The 26,188-nt window shown below is 34.2% G+C and overlaps 1 protein-coding gene across 8 annotated transcripts in view; it reads left to right on the top strand.

Moving 5' to 3' along the window:
• Window positions 1–26,188, top strand: part of CNKSR2 (connector enhancer of kinase suppressor of Ras 2) — a 237,005-nt gene that overhangs the window by 70,658 nt on the left and 140,159 nt on the right. For all 8 annotated transcript variants that reach the window (XM_081126804.1, XM_081126807.1, XM_081126806.1 and 5 more), the window contains exon 5: window positions 18,720–18,761. In XM_081126804.1, coding sequence (XP_080982930.1) covers window positions 18,720–18,761 — 42 coding nt within the window. The remainder of the gene's footprint in view (window positions 1–18,719; window positions 18,762–26,188) is intronic.

The following is a 26,188-nucleotide window of genomic DNA, read 5'->3' as shown; positions in this document are numbered from 1 at the left end:
TTATTTTTTCAACATTTCATACCTGAGAAACTTATACTTATTGTCAGTTCTATGAGAATGGCAATCCATCTCATGTCAAACTTCCAAAATAACTTCATTTCCAAGCATAATTATGACAGAAAGTAGGTGTTTTTCTTGTGTCTCTTCCAAAAATCTAGATCTGGATGGCCAGTTTAAGGCCAACTCTTTGTTACCTTATAAACCAAGACTGCATTTCTAAATGGCAACTATGATAATATATCTTGCAAATCTTGAAGGAGAGTACTCGGGTGCATTCTTTTTCACTTAATTCATACATACCTAATGCTTTCCCATATCAAGAGGGGTTAAACAAATTATCTTGGGGGAAAGTTACCTTTTAACTTTTATGTATAGAGTGAGGTCAGAAATGGAGTTAACCAATGTCACCCCAGTTAAGTCAATAAAAATAAAAAAGAAATAGAGTTTCCTGTGTTTAAAACTCATGGGTTCCAGAACAAATTTTTGTCACTCTCACCTTCAAGTTACATTGAGAAGAATAGCTAAAATGGTTTTCAGTGTGTTAAGGTTTCCTGTAGAGAAAGGTGCAGTGGTGGAGGTGCAGTTTGTGTCAGATATGACGAACCCACCCATTTTGCTATTTTAAAGACCTACCGTCTAAGTAACAAGTGATTTGGTTTTTGTTTGTTTCCAAAATGTATGAACACGTATTGACAACTACTTCATAGATAGCATATGCCATTTTGGTATTCCCGCAGAGGTTTGTGCGTGCTCTCAATGGGACCTTTAAACCGCTGCACCATTTGGCTCAACATTCTCTTTAGCCAATGGGTTTAAGTTTTTTGAGGCATAATGGGTTTAAGTTTTGCAATTCACAGGTCAGGAAACATTAGATAGAATAGAAAGAGATTCTTTTGCAGGTTGAACTTTTAAGTACATTCTGTCTTGACCAAACATGAAATTACTCCAAATAATTAAAACACTCCAAATGTACTCAGGATGTAGAAGGACCTCTGTACCTTCCACCCACTGTATACTCTTGTAAAGAGGACGCCTTGTCCTTCTTGGATCATTTTGCTTTAACATTACCTATTTGGGTTTTTTTTTAAGTTTAGTAGCTTGTAACATTTTCACAGTTCCTTCTACTTGACTCTCATTTTTCCATCACATGTCCTGTTTCATGTGTCACCTTTAAGGTGCTTTGAACAAAAACCTCTATACATTGGTGTTCTTGGTTCTTGCCTTGCTCATCCTATCCCAACTTCTACCTGACTTGATGTCTTAATTCTACTTTAACTAGGTATTTTCTGTTGTACCTTAAAGGAGATAGTAGATGAAGTTTCTCTTAGTAAAGTATATCTTCATAACATCCTGATTTAATCTACTTATAAGTATAGACTTGATCACTTTCAGACTAGTCATTTCAAAGCCCAGCCTTAATTTTGTCACTTTCAACAATTTTCACTAATTTCCAATTTGATCGCAAACTTCTCTCTCTGAAATTCAGTGGGCTCCAAGCATGGTCCTAAAATAACTTAATTTTTATTTTTCAGTACTCCCATGTATCTCAATTGTACACTAGTTCATGTTGATGACTTATTATTCATAAAATAGTTTTTGCATTTTCATCATTTGTAATTATTGATATGATTGGGATTAAATTAAATACACCACCTTTTTCTTTGTCTTTATTTCCCATATATTCTTTGTGCTTTGTTCTTTCTCTTTTCTCTATACTTTTCCATTATTTTTTATGATTCTATTTTGTACTTTTTGTTGATTTATTAGCTATAATTCTTTGTTGTATGGGCAGAGGCAGAATTCCCTTAAACTTTACATAGCATTTCACATCTCGTCTATGACAGTTATATTCTGCTGTGAATAATAATTATCTGATTTTCCTTAGATTATTAACTCCTTGAAGACAGGAACCATGTCTTGCTCATTTTCATATATAGCAGGTTTTCATTACAAACTTGTTAACATAAATTGACCTGAGCCCCAGTTATCCCCTGTGGTTAACACATGTTTTTTATACCCTTCCAAGAAAAATTTGGAATTAAATTCTGGAATTGTTTATTTATTTTTATTTCATCTCCTGCATAAAAGCTACATTTCTGTCTCTGCTATTTGTGTAAGGAACCCCAGAGTTACCCACTGCTTTACATCTCACTTTGCTCATTAGTTAAAATGAGAGTTTTGATCTTCATAACCACTTTCTAATGCTAGAATGAAGTGAACAAAACTTCTGAAACACTATGTAAATATATAATGCTAACAAAACATGCCTTTTAGAGGAAACTTAAATATAGGCAGGATATGTTAATGTTTGTAAATTGTCTCTTAAATAATGTATTATTTTTCTATGGTCACATGGTGTCCTATCTGTGGTGCCAAGTTTTTCTGGACTCTGTGGTCTGTTGCAACCTATCAGTAGGAAGGAGGATTTGCATGTGTGGGGGGCAGGTTATTTCGGAAATCTTGACACCTTCTCAATTTTGCTGTGAACCTAAAAGTCTCTAAAAAATAAAATCTATTAAATTTTTGAAACGAAAAAAAAATATGTATAGGAATGAGGATGATTGATAAAACAATGAAATAAAATAGTTGTGTTTGTTTCTTGATATGAAACTGTTGGTGATTTCCTTTTATTTAGACTCTAATTTTCTGTATTTTCCAAATTTGCTAAAATGAATTTTAGTTATCAGAAAACAAAAAAAAATTAATGCTATGTATATTGAAGAAATATTACTTTGATAAAAGAGCACAGCATAGACAAATACTTACTTTATTTAAAAATAAATTATGTAGTTGACAGTCAGTGCCCGTCTGATGGTCTCATTCAGCCATTACACACTGATCACTGCATTATCTGAATTATGTGCAGTATCCAAAGATGGGAATTAAACTTAAGTTGCCAGTAAAAGAGGCCAATTTGAATTAGCAAAGTGTAGATTTTAAAAAAAATATCTAGGGCATGCATTTATTATCAGGCTTTTAAGAAATCTCATCTGAACAGTTATGGTGATAGTTATGCTTTGAAATATGCTGTACCTCAAATTATTCTTCACTCAACTTTAATTATTTTTATTCCCTTTGCAGCAAGATGAGATGATCAATATCTAAAAATAAACTGTCACAAATAGCTTTTTCCCAATCTTAACTCAAAAGGGTGGTACTATGAAGTAAGTGGAAAGTGCTTCTTAATATTGGCTACTTATATCTAAAGTAATGCTAATGTTAGAGGGGAACAATAATGTAAATTCCTTTTAACAAGGCCTGTTTGGAGGAATTTATTTAATCTATCTGTTTTACTTATTTCCAGTTGTGATGTGTTTAGATAGTTATTTTTGAAGTCTTTTAAAGCAATGCCCCCTCTAACACTTTCCTCTTCATATGAGATTATGTATAATAATACATTTGAGGGGAAAAAACTGGAAACTGGTTTTAAAATCTTAAAAGGAAAGAATTCTCACAAAGAACTGAAGCTTCATTTAGAGCACTGTCAGCAACTGAATCAGAAAAACAAGACAGGTACCCACGCATTTCTCGTCAGCATTGAAAATAATTGTCATGATGCCTGCCATAATGGGGATCAGCTGAACCTGAAAGTATTCCTACTGTACGATTTTTATATTTTCCGTTCAAACACAAAAGTGATTAATTAGATTTTCACCAGTTAAGAAATGGGCACAAAATTATGATTTGCAAGGTGAAACTTTGGTAGAACTTAGAATACTTGAGGCAAAGGAAAGAAGGTGGGGACAGAGTATTGAGAGACTTGAGGCTTAGCCCCCTTGCCTCATGATTATTTCACCTTGAACAAACCAAGTGATTGCTTGTACCATCTACAAACAAAAAATTCTGTGCTTTTGAGGAGAATAAAATTAGATGTATTACGACAGTTCACAAATGTAAAGTGGAAAACAAAAAGAAAGTAATATTCTGTATAAAATGAGTGAGAAATAGAGACTAGATAGAAGAAATTAGAATAACAACTTTGTTCTAAATGATAAATGTACATATTATTTTCCCCCTTTATTTGTTGTCAGTTTTCTTCAGCTGCATATACAGTGAAATCTGAATTACATGCTGAGAGAAAATTTTCAACATGTGAAACATTTTAAGTCAGATTTGAAATGTTGAATACAGAGTGAAAACTTCCTTTTAAAATTCAAGTTCTGCCGATATACTTTTACCTGAAATGGTCTCCTCTAAATTGTATGAATGAAAATTTCTTTCTGTTTTCTTATAGGTTTGCTTATTTTTCAACCTTTTTAAATCAATGTTTGCGTGCCTTTGCATATCACTGGTTTTCTGAATACTGTTCAAAAGATATTACTTTCCCTTACCATTTCCAGCTAAAAGCTGGGGGGGGGGGGGGGATCAGTAGTCTTTTCACATAAGATGTTATAAAATAACTTTTGAGAAGAAATGCAAAGAAAAAAGAAATTCTAGACACCTTTCTAAAACATCAGTCTATTTTAAGTATGTAATTTTTAGTATGTAATTTTTGCCTACTGCGTAGTCAACACTTTGCTTCCCCACCATCTGAAATTTGAAGAAATAGCATTTACTGTTCAAAAAAATCTTAACTGAGAGAATCATCACCAAGAAATGAAAGTTCATTTAGATGTTGAAGGGGAGTTTTTATGGCCCTGGCTTATTGTATATATCAGTATAACAGTTTGTTTGTAGCCCGTTCTATACTCCCCTAATTATTTTCTATTGTTAAATTATAAAAGTAATAAAATCTGCTTTATAGGAAAAATTTATAGTAATGAAAAGAAAAAAGAAATTTGCTTGTAATTCTCCCACCCAAAGAAAACCCCTGATATCATTTTGCCTATTTTATTTCAGCCTATTTTCATGTATATACACATATGTATTTTGAATGTGGTCTTTTCATTATTATGCCATAATATTTAAAAAATTTACTGAGTCATTCAAATTATGTTTTTGTTTTTTAAAAAAGTTCATAAAATAATAATACTAATTTTTAAAAATATAGAAAACTATAAAGAAGAATAGTTACAGTCATCCAAACCTAAGCACCAGAAACAATTACTACTGCTTTGGTCTTTCCTGCAATAAATGTCTTTAAGTTGTTATTCTGACATTCTGACAGTTCATTTGTTTATTTTTGTTCCATATTTACCTGTTAGATATAGTTAGTTTCTTTTTTAAATTTTTATTCTAGAAACTGGGGAAAATATTCCTCAAAGATCAATAATGAAAATGTTTAGTTTGATGGACAACTTCCTCTAAAATATGTGTGTATGCTTTCTAATCACTTTTGTTTCCTTTACACCATTTTAAATGCAAATCAATAAACAAACAATTTGTGAACCGTATTCTACACATGCTTTTTTAAATAAAATAGTATAAATTAACATATTGTGTGTATAGCCCTCTTAAAAAGTGTATTTCTGCTTGAATTAATCTAACCTGTTTTAATCAGATGGTTATTTACTCAAGGTAAATACCAGAGAGGAAATAAGAACCTTTCTAGGACTTACCGAATTGGTCTTTGTGGTGTACGTTCTTAGAGTGCATATTTGTATATGTTATAAAAAATAAAAAATTTTTAAAAGATTGCAGAACTTTGTAAAAAAGAATAGCTTAGAAGTGACTTTTAAAGTTTCATTAAGGATTTAGCAAGGAAATTTGGCCTATAAGTTTATTGACAATAGCTATTATATTTTTCTTTATTATATTTCTTCTATATGAATAGTGCCTTCTTAACCTTCATAGTTGACCTTTTATATCATGTACCCTTTAATTTTAAGGCAAAATGTATCAGGCTTCGACATTAAGTTTATTTCAGCTCCTCATCCTTGCTCTGCTTTTTGACAATCTATAAATGTGGACAAATTACTTTATCCCTGACACTTGTTCTCTTCCTCTGGAAAAGTAGTTCACTGCCTCGTTAGATTATTGTAGGGTTGCTGTGAATATTGCAGTTGTTCTTGCTGTTAACCTGGCATTTTGTGGGTGTTTAATAAATGGCAATTTTAGTTACCTTATATAGCAAAAATGCCTTTGGAAACTAAACTCACTTTTTACTCCATAAAAAAATTTAGAGGAGTGATGCTCTGCTTACTTTCAGTAGTTAGTGGCAATGAAGAACAACCTATTTCTAGAATGACTTATTTTTTAAAAGAGGATTTGGGTTGAATTTAGGGCATTCTTTAGATTTTAATGCAAATTGATTACTGTGCTGCAAGTTCTGGAAGATATTTTTTGAAACACCCATGTTCAAATGTAATGCAGAAATTAATTTTGATTATCTGTGAACTTGCCATCCCTATTTACATATTCAAATCACCTAGAGTTGAAAATGGAGAACTCAGAATGTTTAAAGGTAAAAGGCCAGTGCATAATAGTCATACAGAATGTGTGTTGTTAAAGGGATATTAAGATTCAAGTGGTAGTTAAATACATAAAGCTCTAAAGTATGGATATAAATTATACTGGAATAGGCAGAACATGTATTCTTTGGTTCATGTAGTATTAAAACATATAAAAGCCCAGCCAGGATAGTCTCTCATTCATCTGAAACACAATTTTAAATACTATTTTTTCTATATTCTGAGAATTAGTGTTTAAGCCTTCCTGAATCAGACATTCTAGGTGACCTGAAAATTGGCCTGGGCTCTTGGGATTGAAACTGGGGCACTTCAGACCAGAAATCAGGACAAGCTCTATATGTAATTTTTAAACAATATGAGTTGTATTGTTTAGCATACCTGTTGAAGACGATATGAAAGGTGATTCTGTTTTTACTTTATATTTAAACACACAATATATATGTGGTTCAGATACTTAATTGTTTGTTTCTTCAGCTGTTTTAGTTGATCATGAAGAAGCAAAACCAGTATCTTTAAAAACTTTTCTATATAATCCTAATACGGTGAATCAGAAGTTAGAGGTCAACTATTAGGCATAGTACCCAGATAACATGAACACTTTTTTTCTGAAAACAAATATAAAACTAAAAATATATAGACTTTGCAAAGCTGAGATTATGTTATATGTGTATGCCTAAATTTCTCCAAAGGCCTAGAATATAGCATTATAATCAGAATAGATATGAGCACATACACACGAAGAGAAATTCACATTTTTGATATAAAAAAAATAAAATGATTATTGGTAGCTGCAAATTTTATGAAGGCTCAAAATGAAAAGGAAAATAAGAGTGATGAAATTATTGCATGCTAATTAAGACTTTAGGAAAGCACTATTTAGAATTTTGAGACATAATAATATATTGTGTTTCCAGCTTTCTGTCACTGGCTTGACAGATGAACAAAAACTTTAAAATGTACTGTAGCCCGGCCAGGTGTGGATCAGCAGTTGAGCGTCAACCTGGGATCCAGGCAATCGGGGTTCGACTCCCAGTCAGGGCACATGCCCGGGTTGTGGGCTCAGTCCCCAGTCGGGGGCATGCAGGAGGCAGCCGATCAATGGCTCTCTCATCATTGATGTTTCTATCTCTCTCTCCCTCTCCCTTCCTCTCTCTGAAATCAATAAAAACGTATTTAAAAAAAATAAAAATAAAATGTACTGTATATTATATGAAAATGCTGAAAGAGATTGTTTATATAGGTTTATTCTATTACAGACCTAGACTATATCATGTGTTATTTGAGCATCCTGCCAAAATACTTTTAAAGATGTAGGTAGCATCACCATTAGTAGTAACAGGACTAGATGTGTGGCATACTGTGCGGCACTAATCAAAATGTTTACCTAGCAAATGGCAGGATGCTATTGCTCAGACATCTGTTGTCTTCAGTATATTACATTTTTAAATTTATGTAATACACACACACACACACACAAGAATGCATGTTATGAAGCACGATAATATTCATGAATCTGCCATCTAATTTAATAACTAAAACATTACCGATATTGTTTTAGTTACAGTTGGGCTCCTCCCTCATCTCGCCACCCTGCCTCTTTGCAGGGGGGGTTCTTTCATTTTTTTCTTAAAATAGTTTCATATACTTTTCTAAACATCTCATTTAATTATACTTGTCCTTGAGCTTTGTAGAAATAGTGTCACTCTGTGTATTACATTTTTCACTTGATGATGTTTCTGCATTCATTCCTGTTTTGTTCAGCCTGTACTTCATCCACTTTAACTTCATATTATACTTAATTGTGTGCATATCCTCCAGTATGTTTATTCATTCTCCTGACCACGAACACTTGGATATAGATCTACATTTACATACAGCGGGACCTCGATTTTCAAATGTGATCTGTTCCGGAGTCCGTTCGGGTTCTGAAACGTTTGAAAACTGAGGGATCCGCACCCACAGCTGGGCCTCAGGACCTTGCCCTCAGCAGGGCATGTTCCACTTCGAGGTGTGTTCAAAAACCGAAGTATTGCCTACTGGGTTTCTGGCGTCCATAACCCGAAATGCTCGTCCACGGATACGTTCAAGAACTGAGGCACCGCTGTATATACATAGGAGGGTAATTGCTGGATTATATAGTATGCACAGGCTCATCTTTACAGTTGGGCCACATCCTATTAAGAGTTTTATTTTTATTTGTGTAATGTACATCCATTATCTTCCTACTCTCTGAATTACTGTATTTTTGTCTTACTGTCTTACTGTGCAGTTCACCTTTTCAAGAGACTTTTAAAATTTTCTCGCAAAGACCCCAAAAAGATAGAACCTTTACCATTATTGCTGTATTATGTCTATGGAAGCATATGTAGGAAGCGCTGGGTTAGGTGATTGTTAACCCTTATGGGGATAAAATAGATTTCAAGAGAGTCCCTGATACGCTACCGTTTGCAATGTACTGTGATTATTGTTTTTTAAAGAGTCAAACCAAATAATACCAATCCATTTATGAAAACATGCTGTTTGAGACTTGGTGAAGGGAGGTGTCTGCTTTATGCACCTCTGTGTCTCCAGTGTCTGGCAAATAGTTCGTTGAAAGAATGAAATGATTCATTTCCCCTTAAAATTTCACCCCAAAACACATTACTGAATTTATTTTTTAGACCAGTGGATTTTAATATAACAGGTTATGAAAAAGTCATTATTTGGTATCCAATTGCACACTGTAACATTCAGTAAACTTCCACGTCCCAAGTTTTGGCGTAGTATTGTAAAGAATATCCATAATTATCTGGAAAGGCTCTTAGAATATCTTTTTTTCAACAACGTATCAATGGGAGACCATATTTTCTTCATATACTTGAACCTAACAACATATTGCAGCCGACTGAATGCAGAAACAGATAAAAAATCCCTGGATTTTAAATGTAGATGCTGTAACTCGCTTTGATGCTGATGAAGACCTAAAAGAGAAGTAAACAGAAAATTCTCATTTTTCAAAGTTGATGAAATCCAGGTATGTCGTGATTATTACAGATACATAATTAGTCATTTAACTTTTAAGGCTACCTCCTGGTCTTATCCTAGTCCTGAAACTGCAGGGAGATGAGTTGGGGGAAACAGTGATGACAGGACCAGCACCTGCTATGAAACAGGCGAACTGGGGACGGGAGAGGAGGGGAGGGGAGGGGAAAGAAACTGCTGCGGGGAGGGCCGGAGGCTCGGAGGAGGCTGGGGCTGCTTCGGGAGCCCAGAAAGGTTTCCATTGTACCTGGGCCGGGTGGCGTGGTTGATTGCAGCATCGTCCCATACACCAAAAAGTTTGCGGGTTTGGTTCCCTGTAAGGGTGTGTATGGGAAACAACTTATGGATCTTTCTCTCTCTCTCTCTCTCTCTGTTTCTCTCTCCCTCCCTCCCCTTCTCTCTAAAATCAATAAAAACATATCCTTGGATGAAGATTTTTTAAAAAGAGGTTCCCATTATTGTCCAATCTGCTCCCACCCTCCTCAAATAAATCCATGTGTTCATTTCTGAGAATCATTTAGAATGCTTTTGTTGTAGCTTAAAATTTCCAATTTTGACCTGCTACCAAATTTGGAATCCTGAGGCATAAAGTAATTTAGAATATGGTGTTACTGGACTACACAATACCAGAGTGGAAGTTAGAAAAATACATAAGTGAAGAGCTTTGTAAAAACACTGATATCTGGGCCCCACACAAGACCTATTTTATTAGATTCTCTGCACTGGGGCTTGGAATCAGTGTTTTTTATTTTTATTTTTTTGTGTGTGTTTTTTAAAATTTATCTTTATTGTTGAAAGTATGACAGGTGCCCCCCCTTTTTTCCCCATTGACCCCTTCTACCCTACACCCAGCCCCCCTCCCCGCCCCAGGCAGGAATCAGTGTTTTTTAAATGATGCCTCAATTGATTAGTATGGAGCCAAAGTTGATGACCACTGTGCTGTACTCATACTTTACTGGTTTAGTATGAGATGAGTGTGAGGTGAGAAGAAGATGTATGTAATCAAGAACAGTGTTTCCCAGAGGGTGGTCCATGGACCATGATTCATCTGGGGAAGCTTGTTAATACAAATTCCCAATACTTCACCGTAGGCTGAATGATTGAGAACTATGGATCAGGAGGCTCAACTACTTATAAGTGATAACAGTCCAGAGCCCTCATATTTATAAAGGAGACTAAAGTTTAGAATTTACAGCTGTGGTTATCAGCTGTTTATAGTCCATCTGTGTCATAAATGCATATCCAGAAGGATTAGACTCGTTCTTTGAAACATCAAATGCATTATTAATAAAAATGGTCATTGTGCATTTGTAATGAGGGAAAAACCATTTCTAGAAACGAATGTGTCAACAGACGGGCAGGAACTAGAGTTGGTAAAACAAGAAGGAATAATGATAATTTATATTGTTTAAAATTTATTATGAATCATATTATACTTCACATGTATTATATCATTAAACCATTACAAAAATCTATGACAGATTTTTTATACCTACATAAGATGAAAAACCAAAGAAAATAGAGTTACTAGTTACAGACATGAATTTTTAAGGCATTTTGCCTCTGCTAACAAAGTATATTTTTAATAACCAACGTCACTTGAGTTGGTTATTAAGAAATTGTTCATTTTTAGATTTCAGTAGATACCATGAACCTTCCTCTTCTCATTCCCGAAACAACAGCAGGACCACTAACAAGTTTGTGGTCATTGAGCCAGTCAAAATGGTGAAGGAATTGCCAAGTCTTTGTGGGATGATTCTAGCTCTGAGTTGTTTGCCAAGGACATTTATCTATCTGAATTTTGAGTTAAACTATGGCATTTTGATTTCATAGTCAAGAAAAATACCAATGTGTGTCTTTTCACCATGGACATTCTTCTTTGCACTCAGGATACTCAGACAGCTTTTGGTCTTTGATGAGTAGAAATTTAGTTTGGACTGTTACCTTCCATCCATTGCAAATGTTTTATGCCTGGCACTGCTTTATGCCCACAAAGCTATGTGGTGGGTACTTTGAGTATCTTTTCATGGCTCTTTTCCATCTATTGTCCTTCCAGAGAGAATTGGTTTCATTGTACTGTGCTGCTACTATAGATGTCAGTAATATACTAGAATCTGCTCTTTGCTGAAGGGGAAAAAAATGAAGCATCTGGTTAATAACTGGGAATTGAATCCCTTCATTTTCTTCTCCAATATTGCTTTTAATGTTATTTGTTTGAAATGATTGCTAAATGTCTTCCCATTTTGGATAGACTCTAGTGTATTTCTTTAGATCTGTGCTGCTGTCTAATGTAGTAACTATTAGCTGCATGTGGCAATTGAAATGTAAATTTAATTAAAATTAAATAAAATTACAAATTCTGTCTCCTTTGCACTAGCCACATTTTAAGTGCTCCATAGCCACATGTGTCTAATAACTATCCAATTAGGCAGCACAGAAATAGAGCATATTGTTGTAACTCTATAATTGCTAAAAGTCTTATTAGATATGTCTCTGAAACACTACTTTCTCCATTTACTCCTGGCCATACAACTAACTCTTCCTCCGTTTGGCTCCTGAACACAAGCGTTGTCGGAGCATCTGTCCTTAGCTATCTTCTCATGATACTTATTCTTTTTTGAAGAATGTGTTGTTGTTTTCTCTTGTACCTTTAACTGTCCCTTCAATGTAAATATCTCCCAGATCTGGGATCCAATTCAGCTTTTTCAGATGCTTGCTGGACAGCTTTATATAATAAGTTCTGTGTCTCAGCCACTTCTAAGTTCACATTTCCCAAATTATTTTATTCTTTCCCGACCCTTTCTTCCTCCTATCTCTACTATTCATTCATCCATTTGCTGAGCCTTGACTCCCTGGAGTAATGTTTAACTTTTCCCTCCCCATGGTTCTCTGTGTGTAATGAATCAGTCACCCAGTCCTCTCGCTCCTGGCTACGTGTAAGTCATCCGCCGTTTCTCACCTTCCCTTCCACTTTCATAACCTCAGTTCAAGCCCTGATTATCTACATATTTCCTACTGAACGATTATTCTGACTGATCTCTTTGCCTCCAGTTTTTCTCCCTTCCAACTCCATAGCTTCTTCCCCATCATTTTCATAAAACATATATTTGATCAAATGCTTCCCATATTCAAGCATCTGTGGGTGCACCCTTGTATCAGAGTAAAGTGCACACTTCGTCTTCCTTTGAGATGAAATGTCTACTTGGCACGTTTTGGAAGGTAACACAGCCTTGCCAAGGTTCCCTGAGACATGGTGTCAAAGTTGCTCTTGTAACTAAAGGAAAAGAAAAAGAGGAAAGGAACCATGAGAAAAGTTAGTAAGAGATGGGTATTGGAGCTGTTCGTTAGACCAAAGAGTTTGAACGGCATTCCCACCCCACCCGCTCCCCAGCATACACACTGACATTCACATCGCTGTTGCACACCAACCGTGGCACTAGGTAAGCTACACTAACTTTGACCCCTCATGAAGGGCAGTCACAGGAAATTGTTAATTAAGTTTTTACTACCCTGGTGGAAAGGGGCTTCAAAATAAAAATCTTACTTACTTTAAAACAAACAAAAATTTCTCCAGCCTAGCATGGGTAGCTCTCCAGAAAATTACCCCACATTATTTTCTAGGCTTTCTTTCCCACTACATTCACCCCACTTAACTTATGCTCTAGCCAAGTGGCATCCTTCCTTTTATTGTGCCTTTATCCATGTGTTTGCACAATCTAAAGTAGTCTTTCCCCGTGGACCCCCAATTTCCAGATTTAAAAGCTATTTAATGACAGCTAAAATATCATCTCTTCTATAAGATCATTCCAGAGTTAACAAGTCAGAATTCATCTCCTTTTTTATGGGATATTCTGTTAGCATTTGTCTTGTCTACCTTGTATTATTAGTTGAACGTTTTCTCCTCCACTGAAGAATGAAATCATGTCCAAGGACCAAGTTTAATTTATCTGTGGTCACCCAATAGTGCCTAACAGGGCACTGCATTTAGAAGATGTCCAGAAAACCTTTTTGGTGACTAGAATTGTGACTTGAGTGAGTAGATGAATAAATGAATGTGAATATAACACTAACTCACTTTGGGAGTTAATATGAAGATACTGTGAAAGCTTGCTGTAAGCATGTGATGTATTCTGTGTGAAGATACCATTATCAAAGATTTGCATAGGTGAATCACTTAAATATTACTTGTAAGCAAAACAGTATTTGTATATTCTTTGTACAACCATACTATAATAGATATATACTAAAAAGAGACATGAAAATTATACAGCATTTATAATTATAAAGTTTCATGAAATATAATTTTATTGCATTCGAGACATACACTGTTTTACTTCACTGTATGCATGCAATATTAATAGCCTATGTACTGTTTTTATGAAAAAAAAATATATATATATAAACAAACACGATAAGCAATATTACTTAAACTGAGCATTATGACTCCCAGGTGCTTAAAACTCATTGCCAGAGTATGGAGCATCAATAGTAGCATATTGGATAGAAATTTTTCTATGTATTTTCATCTGTTTAGCAATTACATCATTGTTTCACAGAAAAGATAACTGGTTATGATCCTGTGTGAGCGTATAGCTCATCTGTGGGAGAGTTTCTGTGCATGCTTATTTTCTAGGAAAGTGATCAAAATTGAAGGCACACTCCTGATTTTTATGAATATTGTCTTATTAGGAATTTGGTGCACTTAAATCTACATCACATGGTTTGTAGAAGCATTATATGGAAGGGTAAAGAAGAAATGGAAGTGTTATTTTGCATGTACAATAAAAGACAGCATGAGCCCCTGAAGAGAACTCCAGGGAGTATATAGTGGCGTAGCTCTAAATCCAATTTTAAAAACCTAAATTTAATCCTAACCTAAAAATAACTAGAACGTCAGAGGTGTACCTTTCCATAGTGTGAATAGGTTCATAAAATGTAGATTTCTTCATATTCAGTGCCATTTTCTTTTTAAAACTTGGGGTATGATCTTTTGGGAAAAGATTTGGCCGCAAATATTAATAAAGCCCACACTTGAGAAGCAAAAATTTTAAAATCACATTTTGATGGAAATAAAATAACTTTCTAATAAGATGAATCCCCCAAAGTACCTAGGGCTATTTAAATATTTAGCATGATAAAATGAACTCCATAAAATTATAGCTTCCCTAAATAGAACATAGTCATTTAGTTTCTATTCTTCCTAATACAAAGTAGCAGGTTAATATGCAGGTTTTATTGTTCTGTTTTGTTGTTTTGTTTTTATTATGCCATGTCTTGCCCTTTGTGAAAGCCTGTGGCTTTCAATAATGAACAGAGCAATCTGGCTGAAGAAAAGTGGAGATACAATCAAGTAGAAGCAGTTATTCAAAGTAGTAAGCTATTAAATAAAGAAAGAAGTTTACTAGAAGGAAAAGAAACAATCAATTGGGGGAATGTGTAATCAAAACACATAGCTCTAAGGAAGGAGCTGAGAGCCGTTTAGGGTGAACCATCAGATACCATTGTCAAATACATTTACTGTTTTATGGATTCTATATAGTTGAACATTTTTGGTCGTATTTGGTTTGGCATTCTTCTGTAACATGATGTCCTATAAAATAAATTAAGTATTTCTCAAACTACCATCTTTATCAAAATCATCTTGGGGGCCTCCACTGTGAATGTACTAAATCTGTATTTCTGGGGATACGCCTGGGAATTTGCATTTTAACCCACTCCCCAAGTGATTGTTAAATATATGCAGAACTAAAATCTGAACATTACTGCAGTAGCTATGTTTGAGTGTAATTCCATTGCTTTTGTAATAATGCCTTTTTTTTTTTATTTTTTGCATAAAGACCTATTTTTCTCAAGACCCAATTAAAAGCCAACTTTCCTGATTTTTTTAAAAGACAGTTCTTTCCTCCTCTGTAATCCTAGCCCTATGATCCTGTCTTTATTATAGTAATTGTGGGTATTCCAAAAGTCTTAGTGCAGATTCAAGTTTTAATAACTTCCCATGTATAAATATACTACAGATATCATTTGAAAATTAAATTAGTTCCATTTCTTTTATTATTTAGTTTTGTTTACTTCAAATAGTTTTTAATATTAACATTTGTATGTGACAGATTTTATTTCTCTTTTTTTGCTTTTTATTGAATTTATGGGGGGACATTGGTTATGTAACAGTTTTTTAGACCTGTGGAAAAACTCAGCCACCTCAGTCACCTGATATATCACCCTTAGACTTTGTCTTATGGGTCTTGTCAAAATTGTCAAATATGCATCAGTACTTCATTCTTTGAATAATTGCAAGGTTAGGATTACAAATGTAGTCCTTTTAGTTATTGAGGACCAACAGCTGATGAAAGTTTTTGCAAAGTTTGAAATTTGACTTGAGCAATGTATAGTACAACACAGTGGTCATGTTGAATTTTAATAAGAAATATACTGATATTTTGAAAATTTAAGTAATTTACTTTTCACATGTTTATTTGTATAATTTTGTGACATTTATACTTCTAAAGTTATTGAAACTTAAAACTGCATGAAGACTTTGGAATTCTACGTATTTTAACTTATTTGTGTGAACACCTGTCTCCTTAAACTTCACTTCCCTAAGTCAGGAGTCATGTTTTATTTATTTTTGTATCCTTAGCACAGTTGATTAATATTTGTTGAATTAAGAAGAAAAGTACATCTATTATACATTGTCCAATTCATTTAATATGTTCAATATTATTAAATTATTAAAGATATTTAGATATATTTACTATATTTAAATTTTAGCGGCAGAAATTTTAATATATTTAGTATTTAATTATATTTACTGTTTCATCCTTGCATTTCTTATCCTTTGAGATGTTTAATTTGCTCCATCTCTGGCCAGTGAAAACCTCTTCATACTGACTTCTCAGTCTTACAAACACAATCCACATAGTCTTTAGTAGCTTTCTATCTTGTGTAACAATATAATCCAGGCTCCTCTAGTACATTTCCTATCCCAGATCAGAATCAGCCGTTTTCCAGGAAGGCCTGGGAAATGGCATTTGAAGACCACTAACTGTGGGGAGTTTATTTATTACTAGGTTAATCATTTCTATGCCTTTTCAGTGGGCAGAGCTAAGAAAAACAGATATACATATATGCGTACATAAGGCATCAAGAGACTCGAGGGTTTTTGCTTCTCGCATAATGTATCTGCTTTCTCCCATGCTAAAACTACTCACTAATGACGCCAAGAGTGATAGAATGGTAGTATCACATAATTGTTCAATTGCTTCATCCTATAAAACACAACAGTTTTAACAAAACAACAACAGAGTAACAACACTACTACCAACAAACAGTGTGATTGCTGAAAATAGTATAAGATATTGTCACACAGTTCTTTTTGTTATATTGCTCTAGGGATGTTCAAGTCAAGTATTTTAAAGAGACCTGAAATATTCTGTGTGATTATTACGTCACCAGCAGGATATACATTTAGATCACATTTACTTTTCTCCTTGAGGAGAACCCCTTTGAAGTTTGAACATTTAACCATCCTCTCTGATGCTAGGAAGGCAGGTAAATAATGAAACTTGCCTCCTTCACAGCTGAAGCAAGCTGCAAAGGCAGCATAGGGAAACTGGGCAACTGCCCAGCTTTTTTCAGATCATCTCTTCCCAATGTAATTGTATTGGAAGTTAACTTTGTAAAATTGGGCCCTTCAAATTCAGTTGAGAGTACACATGCGCTTTCCAAATATAAACGTTATATACCTTGGCTCCTCTGTACGTAAGTCATACTTAATTATTAAGAGTTGACTTTATGTAAGTATATAGACAGAGATATGGATGTATTTGTAACACACTTCTCTGTTGGCACAGGGGCCGTTCAGAATGGCAAGGCCCAATCCTTAAGTATTTCTACTAGTTTGTGAAATGAGTCAAATCTAGAATAGATTGGCGAACAAGATAGGACCACAGACATGGAAGCATGGAACAGACTGACAGATCTCAGAGGGAAGGCGGGAAGGAAGGTGGAAAGAGATTAACCAAAGAACTTAGAAGCATGTATGAACAGCCCACGGACACAGAGAATAGACAGGGGAAGACCTGCGTGGGGTGGGAGATGGGTGGAGGGGGGTAAGAGGAAGGAAATGGGGGACATCTGTAAAACTCTCAGCAATTAAAAAAACAAAACAATTCAATGCTGTATGTCAGTTATATCTCAATAAAAAGGAAATAAAATAATTTAAAAAAAATAAAATCTAAATTTAACTTTAAAAATTCTGCCCCTGATAAGAATCTGTACTTCTTCTGACAAGGTATTGTAGTGAAATGGCATTATGAAAAGCTATGCTGAACTAGATTCCTGTTTGTTACAATTAAGCTCAAGGGGGAAAAATGAAAAGGACTATTATTCCTTGAAAGATGCAGTACTGTAGAATATGGATATTTTTTTCAAAATTGGATAGCCAAATAATAATTAACTATATTTTGAAATAAAGATGACTGGTTTAAAATTTTTAAATAAAGATGCAGAACAACAATAATTCATAGTTAAAATATATTTATCATTTACTGTATGCCAGATACTGTGCTAAGCCATTTATCTCATTTCCTCATTTAACCCTCACAGTACCCTGACTAGGTTTCTACTAATATCATGCCCATTTCATAAATTCCTTGAGAAAACTGAGCCAGAGAAATGAGAAGTTTCTAAGCAGAGATCACTTTGCTATGTTACCACTTTATTATAAGGGTATCAATTGCAAGTAAAAAGACAATGGTGATTTTTTAAAAATAATTTTTAAAATAATTCCAGGGACTCAAATTTAGGCAAGAACTATAAACTTGGTATTTATTTTCAGTGCATAATATAAAGTATATTTAATAGCTTATAGTAGTTGCAAATATAAAAGTATTTTGGTATGACTGTTGAAATAAATGTTAGTGTATTTAATATTCCTATCTATAATAAATTAGTTTTTGAAATGTAAAGTTTAGATAGAAAATTGGTGCAATAATTTTCCAATGTTTGTTTTTACATCTATTTAATGTAAATTGTCATTTATTTTATGTGTTTGAAATTAGTGGAACTACAAATCAATATTTTTCTCTCTCTCTCACCAATCAATCAATCAATAAAAATAAGCTAAAAAAGAAAATACATTCAAGGAAAAATGAGAATATCCCTGTAACTGACCATCGGAGCTAACCACTATAAATATATTGTTATATAATATTCCAGATTTTTTCCCATTATTGCTGCTTTTGCTTGAATTGTCAAGACTTTTTCAAATTGTAGTATAATTCATAAGAAAGTATTTTAAGATAAATGCTTGATTTTTCACAAAACTGTCTGTGTTTATTTTTTTAGGATTGTACTGTATATGAAACAGAGAATAAAATTCTTCATGTGGTAAGTATACTTGGATTTATTTTCATCTTCATTAGAAAATATTTATTTGTTTAACTAGTAATTAATAAAAAGCTATAACCTATAAAAAGGTGAGCCCTGTATATTTCATAGGATAAGTACAAAAGAATCAAGACAGAACAGGTTATATTATTTATAATCATTGTATTGTATCTTAATAGAAAAATGATACAATATTTTAAGTTTGTAGGATGTAGCAGAGTTGGAATATAGTAAAATAAAGAATCTCGAGAAAAGAGAATTTGAAATCAGAATTTTTCATGGTTGATTTGTGACAAGAGATCAAAGAAAAGTATTTTGTTGTATAAAGGGGTAATTCACCTTTATCATTTGTATGAAATAACTCATAAAATAATCATACTGCCTTTACTCTGATTCTATACTCACCAAACAAGCTTCCAAATTTAAATTTGGCCATATTTGTTGAATCAATTAATGACTTTGCAGATATTTTCTTACTAGAAATGGAGTATGAGTACATCATACTTTGCAGAAAGGCATATTCTTTCTTGCTAATGAACATTTGGCTGCTTTTCTTTGTACATCCATGTCTTGGTTGATACTCATCAGCCCTAATAACATCTTCGCCTCTATTAGAAATGAGTGAAAGTATGTATCATGACACTGAAGCCGTTTAGAAATGAATGGGATATATTTACTTTGGCAATTTTGCATTCCAGCTAGTGAGAATTTAAAGATCCTGTCTGACATTAACCAATCAATTCAGCTCAGAAAGCGCTTGTACTTTCATGTTTTTATTCCATTTCCCTTCTTGGCCTTTTTACATAATGATGGCTTTTGTGTTACTCTTCTCACAATAAGAATTAATTTTTTAAAAAATAATAAATTAGCATACTATACCACTTGGTATATGATGCTGGGATTTTAACTGCTACTGTCTTTAAAACACTCTGCTATCTTCATGTTGAAGCACACATGAAGGTATGTATTTTGATCTATATATGTTTGTATTTTGATGTATATTGAGTCTTCTATAAAATGCAGAAAAAATACTTCATTTAAAATAAAATTTTCAAAAAGGTATCCTTCCAGGTTTTCTGTAGTGTAAAAGAAATCACTGGGAGTCTTAAGAACTGTGTCTGAATCCTAGTCTACCACTTTCTAGCTCAGTGGCCTTAGTCAAGTGATTTAATTTCTTTGAGATTTTGTCTTTTTTTTAAGGTAAATTTTAACAATATTTTTGTTGTTGAGATATAATTGACATATAACATTGTATTAGTTTCAGCTGTACAGCATAATGATTCAATATTTGTAAGAGACTTTGTTCTTAATGTGTAAAATGAGGATATTAATATCTTCTAAGTATAATTGTTTATAATTCTTTTCAGTATTTATTTGATTATCTTTTATTTCCTTTTTCTTCTTTATATGTACCAGAAAATAAAAAGCCTGAGTGTTTATAACTTATTTAGAATCAAATTGTGAGTTAATACGTTCTCCTTATTTCTATAGTACTTGAATATGTGCACTTACACAACTGAGTAGAGATTATAGTAGCTTGAGATATGCACTAGAATATCATCTGAGCATCACCTGTCTCATCCCAGACCCAATCCCCATGTCTTTGTTTTGTCTGGAGGAGAGGGGGGCAGTTATCAAGAGGAAGGACAATTTAGCACTTAAATGAAAACCTGCTCTGTCCTAGGAATTCCACAGGCAACCCAAGCGTCAAAGTACTCCTCAACGCCTGGCGAGCCGTGATCGCTCAGGACAGTTTGAGGTGTGTCTTTTCCTGAAATAGATCTCTATTTCAGGGTGAGTGAACAAAAAGAATGGGCCAGAACACAGGAAGTATTCTCTCATATATTACAATAAAACCATTCCCTGTGCAGTAAGTTTGTTAAGAACATCTACTTAATGTTCTCAATAAGAATCGAATGAGCACTGTATTAAAATAGAATACCATACTATAAAGAAGGGAAGGCCACTATAAACTGAGTGTTAAAATGAATCAAGAATACAGTCTGTAAATCCAAAAACGTGGAAGTAGAAATTAAACTCTGCTGAAAGCAGCAAGAAGCAGACTGGATATTGCAGAAAATTGAAGCAATGGGACACAAGGTAAACTTTAATGATACTCAGATATTTAACAAATTAATAAAAAGCAAAAAATGAGAGAAGATAATAAGTATAGAGGGTTGATTAAAGTTAACTCACTTTCAAATAATTATTTTCTGAGAAAGCAATAGGAAACAAGATATGGTAGAATAATTTAGGGATAAAAACTGTGAAATTTGGAGTACTCAGCAAAGTCAGAAAATTTACTGGCAAGAACAATTTTAAGACATTTTAAAATAACATTTTACAGTTTCTGTGGCAAGAAGCAACTGTACATTCATTCAACCAATGGGAAGGAGAAGTGAGAGGTTTTGACTTCATAGAAACAAAAACTAGATTATATTCAGATATCTACTCTAAAACTAACTTCCAGAAGACAGTGGAACAAAACCTATAAACTTTTGAAGAAAAACAATGACCAAAAATGTTTATATCTAACTAAATTATTCATGTGTAAAAGCAACAGGAAGATATTTTTAGATCAGAGCAGTCATTAAGTACCCTTTTGAAAAAATGTATTTGAATAAGTTTACCATATAAATGAAGTAAAAGTGGAATTCCAAAATAGGAAAATTATGGTAACAAAGGACTCTTGAGGTTAAATACAACCAAATGAGATGGTGTTTTAGATGCTGTCATTCACGCTGCTATAACAAAAATACCACAGACTGAGTGGCTTAAACAACAAACATTTCTCACAGTTCTGGAGGCTGGGCAATCCAAAATAAGGGTGCCAGCACATTTGGTGTCTAGTGAGGGCCTATTTCCTGGTTCATAGAGGATCCTCACATGGTGGAAGGAGCTAGGGAGCTCTCTCTTACAAAGACACTAGTACCATTCAGGATGGCTCCACCCTCATGACCTAATCACCTCTCAAAGGCTACACTTTCAAATACCATCATATCTGGGGTTAGGTTTCAGCATATGAATTGGGCGGGAGGGGGGGATGACTCAAACATTGAGTCTATAATACAAATTAAGGAGTAAAATAATATCTGAGTGCTAACTACTATTTTTAAAATGTGGATTGTTAATGATAAATCAAAAAGATAATGCAAATTCATTAGATTTATATATTTTTGTAAGAGACAAGCTCTTCATCCTTAAATTAAGTCACAGAAACTACCATTACTTTCCAGTGCCAATTATCCTCAGAAAACAAGGATTTTCTATAAAACAATAATGAAATACAAATTTTCACCTATCAATTCATAAACAAAAACACACATAATTAGCACTCACTAAAAATATCCAAATGCTGGTAAATATCTGATGAAATTAGAATGGACATAGCTTACTGCTAGGCATGTAAATTAATAAAACCTTTTAAGTTTTAGGCAATTTCAAGGCTCAAAAACATTAATACTAACATTTATGTAGGATTTACAATATGCCTCAGGCACTAGTTTAGGTGCTCTGTATAAACTTACTAATTTGGTTCTTATAACAACCTTATGAAATAGGTATTATTTCTGTCATCTCCAGTTTACAGATGAGGAAACTGAAGCACAAAGAGGTTAGATAACTTTCCCAAAGTGACACAGTTGGAAAGGATTTATGACGAGATTTCAACTCTGGGAGTCTGGCCCGAGATTATATTCCTATACAATCTTGGGAATTTAGTCTAAAAATAAATTGTAAAACACAGTAACGTTTTCTATAGAATGTGCTTATAGCAGCATTATATGTAATAATGAAAAATAGGAAATATAGAGTAATGCTTCAGTAATCTATGGTACGTTCACAGGATGAAATATTTACTATTCATAGTTATATTTGAAATTATATTTATGAATATATAATTTATGGATAAATTACATTTATAAGTATACCTGAAATATTTGTGTGCCAATGTTAAGGGAGGATTCTAAATGGTAATGTTAAGTAAAAAACAGATTAAAACCATTATAAACAGACTAAATCATCACTGTTGAAAATTGAAAAAGGAAATATTGTATATTTATTGCATTTGCTTGGTAAGATAATATCTTATTTTTTGGTTTGTTTCAAATATCTTTCCAGTTTTCTTCATTTTACACTGCTTTTATAATGAAAAATTTTAAAAGTATATATTTATTCTATTATACTTAGAACCTTGATGGCTTTTCATGAATAATTTTATGGTACACATAGTGAAATAGTCAAAAGTGACTTGAGCAATCCTTAAGCTAGTTTTCTTCTTCACCTTCCCTATCTTAAAAATTGGGAAATTAATGCTTAAAATTAGAAAATAGTAGACTCTGAGGACCAAAAAGTCAGGTAAAAATAGAGTTGGTTGGTTACAGTGGTGGACAGAGATGTCTGTTAGCATGAAATGTGAAAATGAAAAAAAGACTGGATAGCTTGGGTTTCCTTGGAATTTGCCATTAATTATAATGGGACAGCTGGTGTCACCATAAAGGACAAAAGAAAATGTAGATAATCGATGTACTGTATGTCTGAGTGATTGTTAACTGATGATAAATAGTAATATATTTCACGTCTATTGATCTGATATTTTCCTCTCAGTTAGGCTTTGTTCCTTATTACACATTCCCTGGTATGTTGGAGCCCATCTATTTTTGCTCCCAATATGTTTATAAAAATGATGAGGGTAGACTGCTAGTACAGAGCAAATGCCATATACAGGATCAAACTGTTGGTTAATGTAACAGGTGTACTTGAGCTGCATGCAATCTGATTTAAACAATGACTTTAATGATCACGCCTGGCCTGGGATTTCCAGGAGTTATTGAAGTAGACAAGTGCTGCAGGCTCGCCAATGAGAGCAGCAGGGATATGACAGCAGAGTAAGTCTGCTAAAGCACAGGATCTGAAATGGCTTCTCAGGAGTTTTTCTTCACATCCAGACTGTGGTGAAAAGTGGGAGCGAAGCATGCTAACTCTTTGTTTAATTTCATAAACATTCTGTGTAATTTTTTTTTTCATTTTAAAAATACATGAGTTCTTTACTCCTGGGCTGAGATTATTATGCCTTCCTTCTCTGCTGTCTAAACTAGAAATGGCTAAAAGTGCATAGAACCAGTAGTTAGGTCTAAGAGCAAAAGCCTGAAAGAGAAAATGAAGAGATCATTTTAGACTTTGCCATACCATCTATTTCAAATCATTTATATAAGCATAGCTTTCCTCTCCTAATCGTCCCAAACCTGGAAGATATAAGTACTAGGGTAGCAGCATTCCCCATAATAAAATAAAAGTGAACATATTACTATTTTATCTTTAGCAATTTCTTGAACACTGATTTCTTGAACGTTATTTTTAGCGACCTCATAAAAATAATTTTACGTTGACCTTAATGTCCCTGATGCTGTGAAAAGGCAGCTTTGTCAGTTAGAGCTGAACTCTTAAAGCTGTGGTCTCAGGCCACTGCAAACTGGAATTTGTTTTAGGGCTAACATTTTGGTTGTAACTATAGCATTTGAACATACACGTGATGGTCAAGCATCATTAAAACATGAATTCTAGTACTGAGTTTTGTACATTGAAAGCATTAGATGCTTCTTTATTTCTATAGATGATGTCACCCTTCTATCTTTACTCCCTTCACTGTCTTTGTGGTCAACCTAAAGAAGGGTGCTAACAGTATTACTGAAATAGTCATTGCCTTCTTATGCTGTATTATATTATCTTCAGGTTTTGACACTTTGGTGGTTAATTGCCTTATCAATTATTTTAAGTGTAAATTAAGGTCTCTACAACCAATGTTCCATGCAAGAAAGAAACCCAGATGGAATATGATGGAGGGAGAAAATGGTTGTCTTTTCTGGGACAGAAAAAAAAGTGTGTATATCCTAGCATATGTATGTACTAAAGGGAATGTGCCACATGTAGAGAATAGAAATAATGTTTTTAGTGTGTTTTACGATGATTTGGTTAGACACTCTGTAAGTCGGTATATTTATATTGTTCTTGCTAACATTACATTTGCTGAACACATTATGCATTGTTAAATGCTTTTATATTCAGACTGACTCTGAGTGTACAGTCCTTGTTCTCAAAAAGTATTTGTTTTTGTTGGGGAGCCGTAGGCAGAGTAATGTAGTAGAAAGTGCACCAATTTGATAGTTAAAAAGATTTGGTGTCCTGACCCCATTCTGGCACTTACTAGCTGTTTACAAAGTAAATTACCCTTTCTGATTAAGTTGAAGGGTTGCAACATCTGTGTTTTTTAAGGTGTAAATATCATAATTCTTCGATGACTAACTCACAAAATCAGTAGAAAACAGTGTGTCCACATAAATTGAAGGACTATCTTCATCTGAAACCATTCTTTATGTGATGGAAGACACAGGATTTTTTTAAACTACAGTTACAGTCACTGTAAATATAAAGATTTCTTCAACAAGATAATTTAATTCATCTGGAGACAGAAATCACACAGTAACAAACAAGGGAAGTTCAACCTAAATAATTACTAAACTATGATAGAAGTGTGCGTATACAGTAAAGAGACTCTAAAGCACACCCTAAGACTGTACCCAAGGAAGGTCACTGTCCCCCAGTCTGATGTCAGTACTCATTGGAGCAGTAGCATTGGAGCTTCACTGGGTCACCTAAGCCAGAGCTGGTCCACAGTGGCCAGGCGAGCAGGATGCAGGCAAGTGATGCTGGTGGGAGGGCTCACAGAGCAAGTGTAGTGCAGCTATGGGTATGAAGCCGCGAGGGCCACAGGATGGTTGTCACTGAGCCAAGGATGAGGCTGCGAGGTCACTGAGGGACCACATGGTCTGAGAACCGCTGGATTTCCCACATACATGCATCGCTGATGGACCATGCAGCAGGAGCAAGGAAAAGCAAACAGCACAAGGGGACCTGGTGGAGACGCCGCCTTCCCCCTCGTGTCCCTCCAGCGCCCTCTACTGACAAAAACTTAACATGGCGCTCCCTGTAAAGCAGAAGTGCTTGAAGAGTCCTGTCCATTATCACAGAGCAAGCACTGAAGGGTGAATTTGGAACTTAGAGCCAATAAATTCATAACTGACACAGTGCTATTAGCTCTTTTCTCTATAAAAGCACAGATGGCAACTTTGAATTTCTCAACTATAAGTGAAAACATTGCTCCCAGGTCTCTGCTTTTTGTTCTCTGTTTGCCCATAAACTGTATATATAGTGCCTGGATTTTCCAGAAGCTCATCCAATTATAATGAACTGCTTTACTCCTGCTATTTGAATCTGAAGTTAAATGAAATAATCTTCCTAATAACCTACATTTTAATTGAGCCACTGATATGTCCAGACCCTTGTTAATCTTGAGCCTGGAAAGTAGCATGCCCTCTAATGAGTGCTCTCTCATCTGGCTGGGACCCACTGCAAACTTGCCTGGCTCCTGT

This window comes from Miniopterus schreibersii, assembly GCF_964146895.1.
Source record: "Miniopterus schreibersii genome assembly, chromosome: X".
Taxonomy (NCBI): Eukaryota; Metazoa; Chordata; class Mammalia; order Chiroptera; family Miniopteridae; genus Miniopterus; species Miniopterus schreibersii.
The sequence above is the reverse complement of the archived record's forward strand: the minus strand, read 5'-3'. Positions and strand labels throughout refer to the sequence as shown.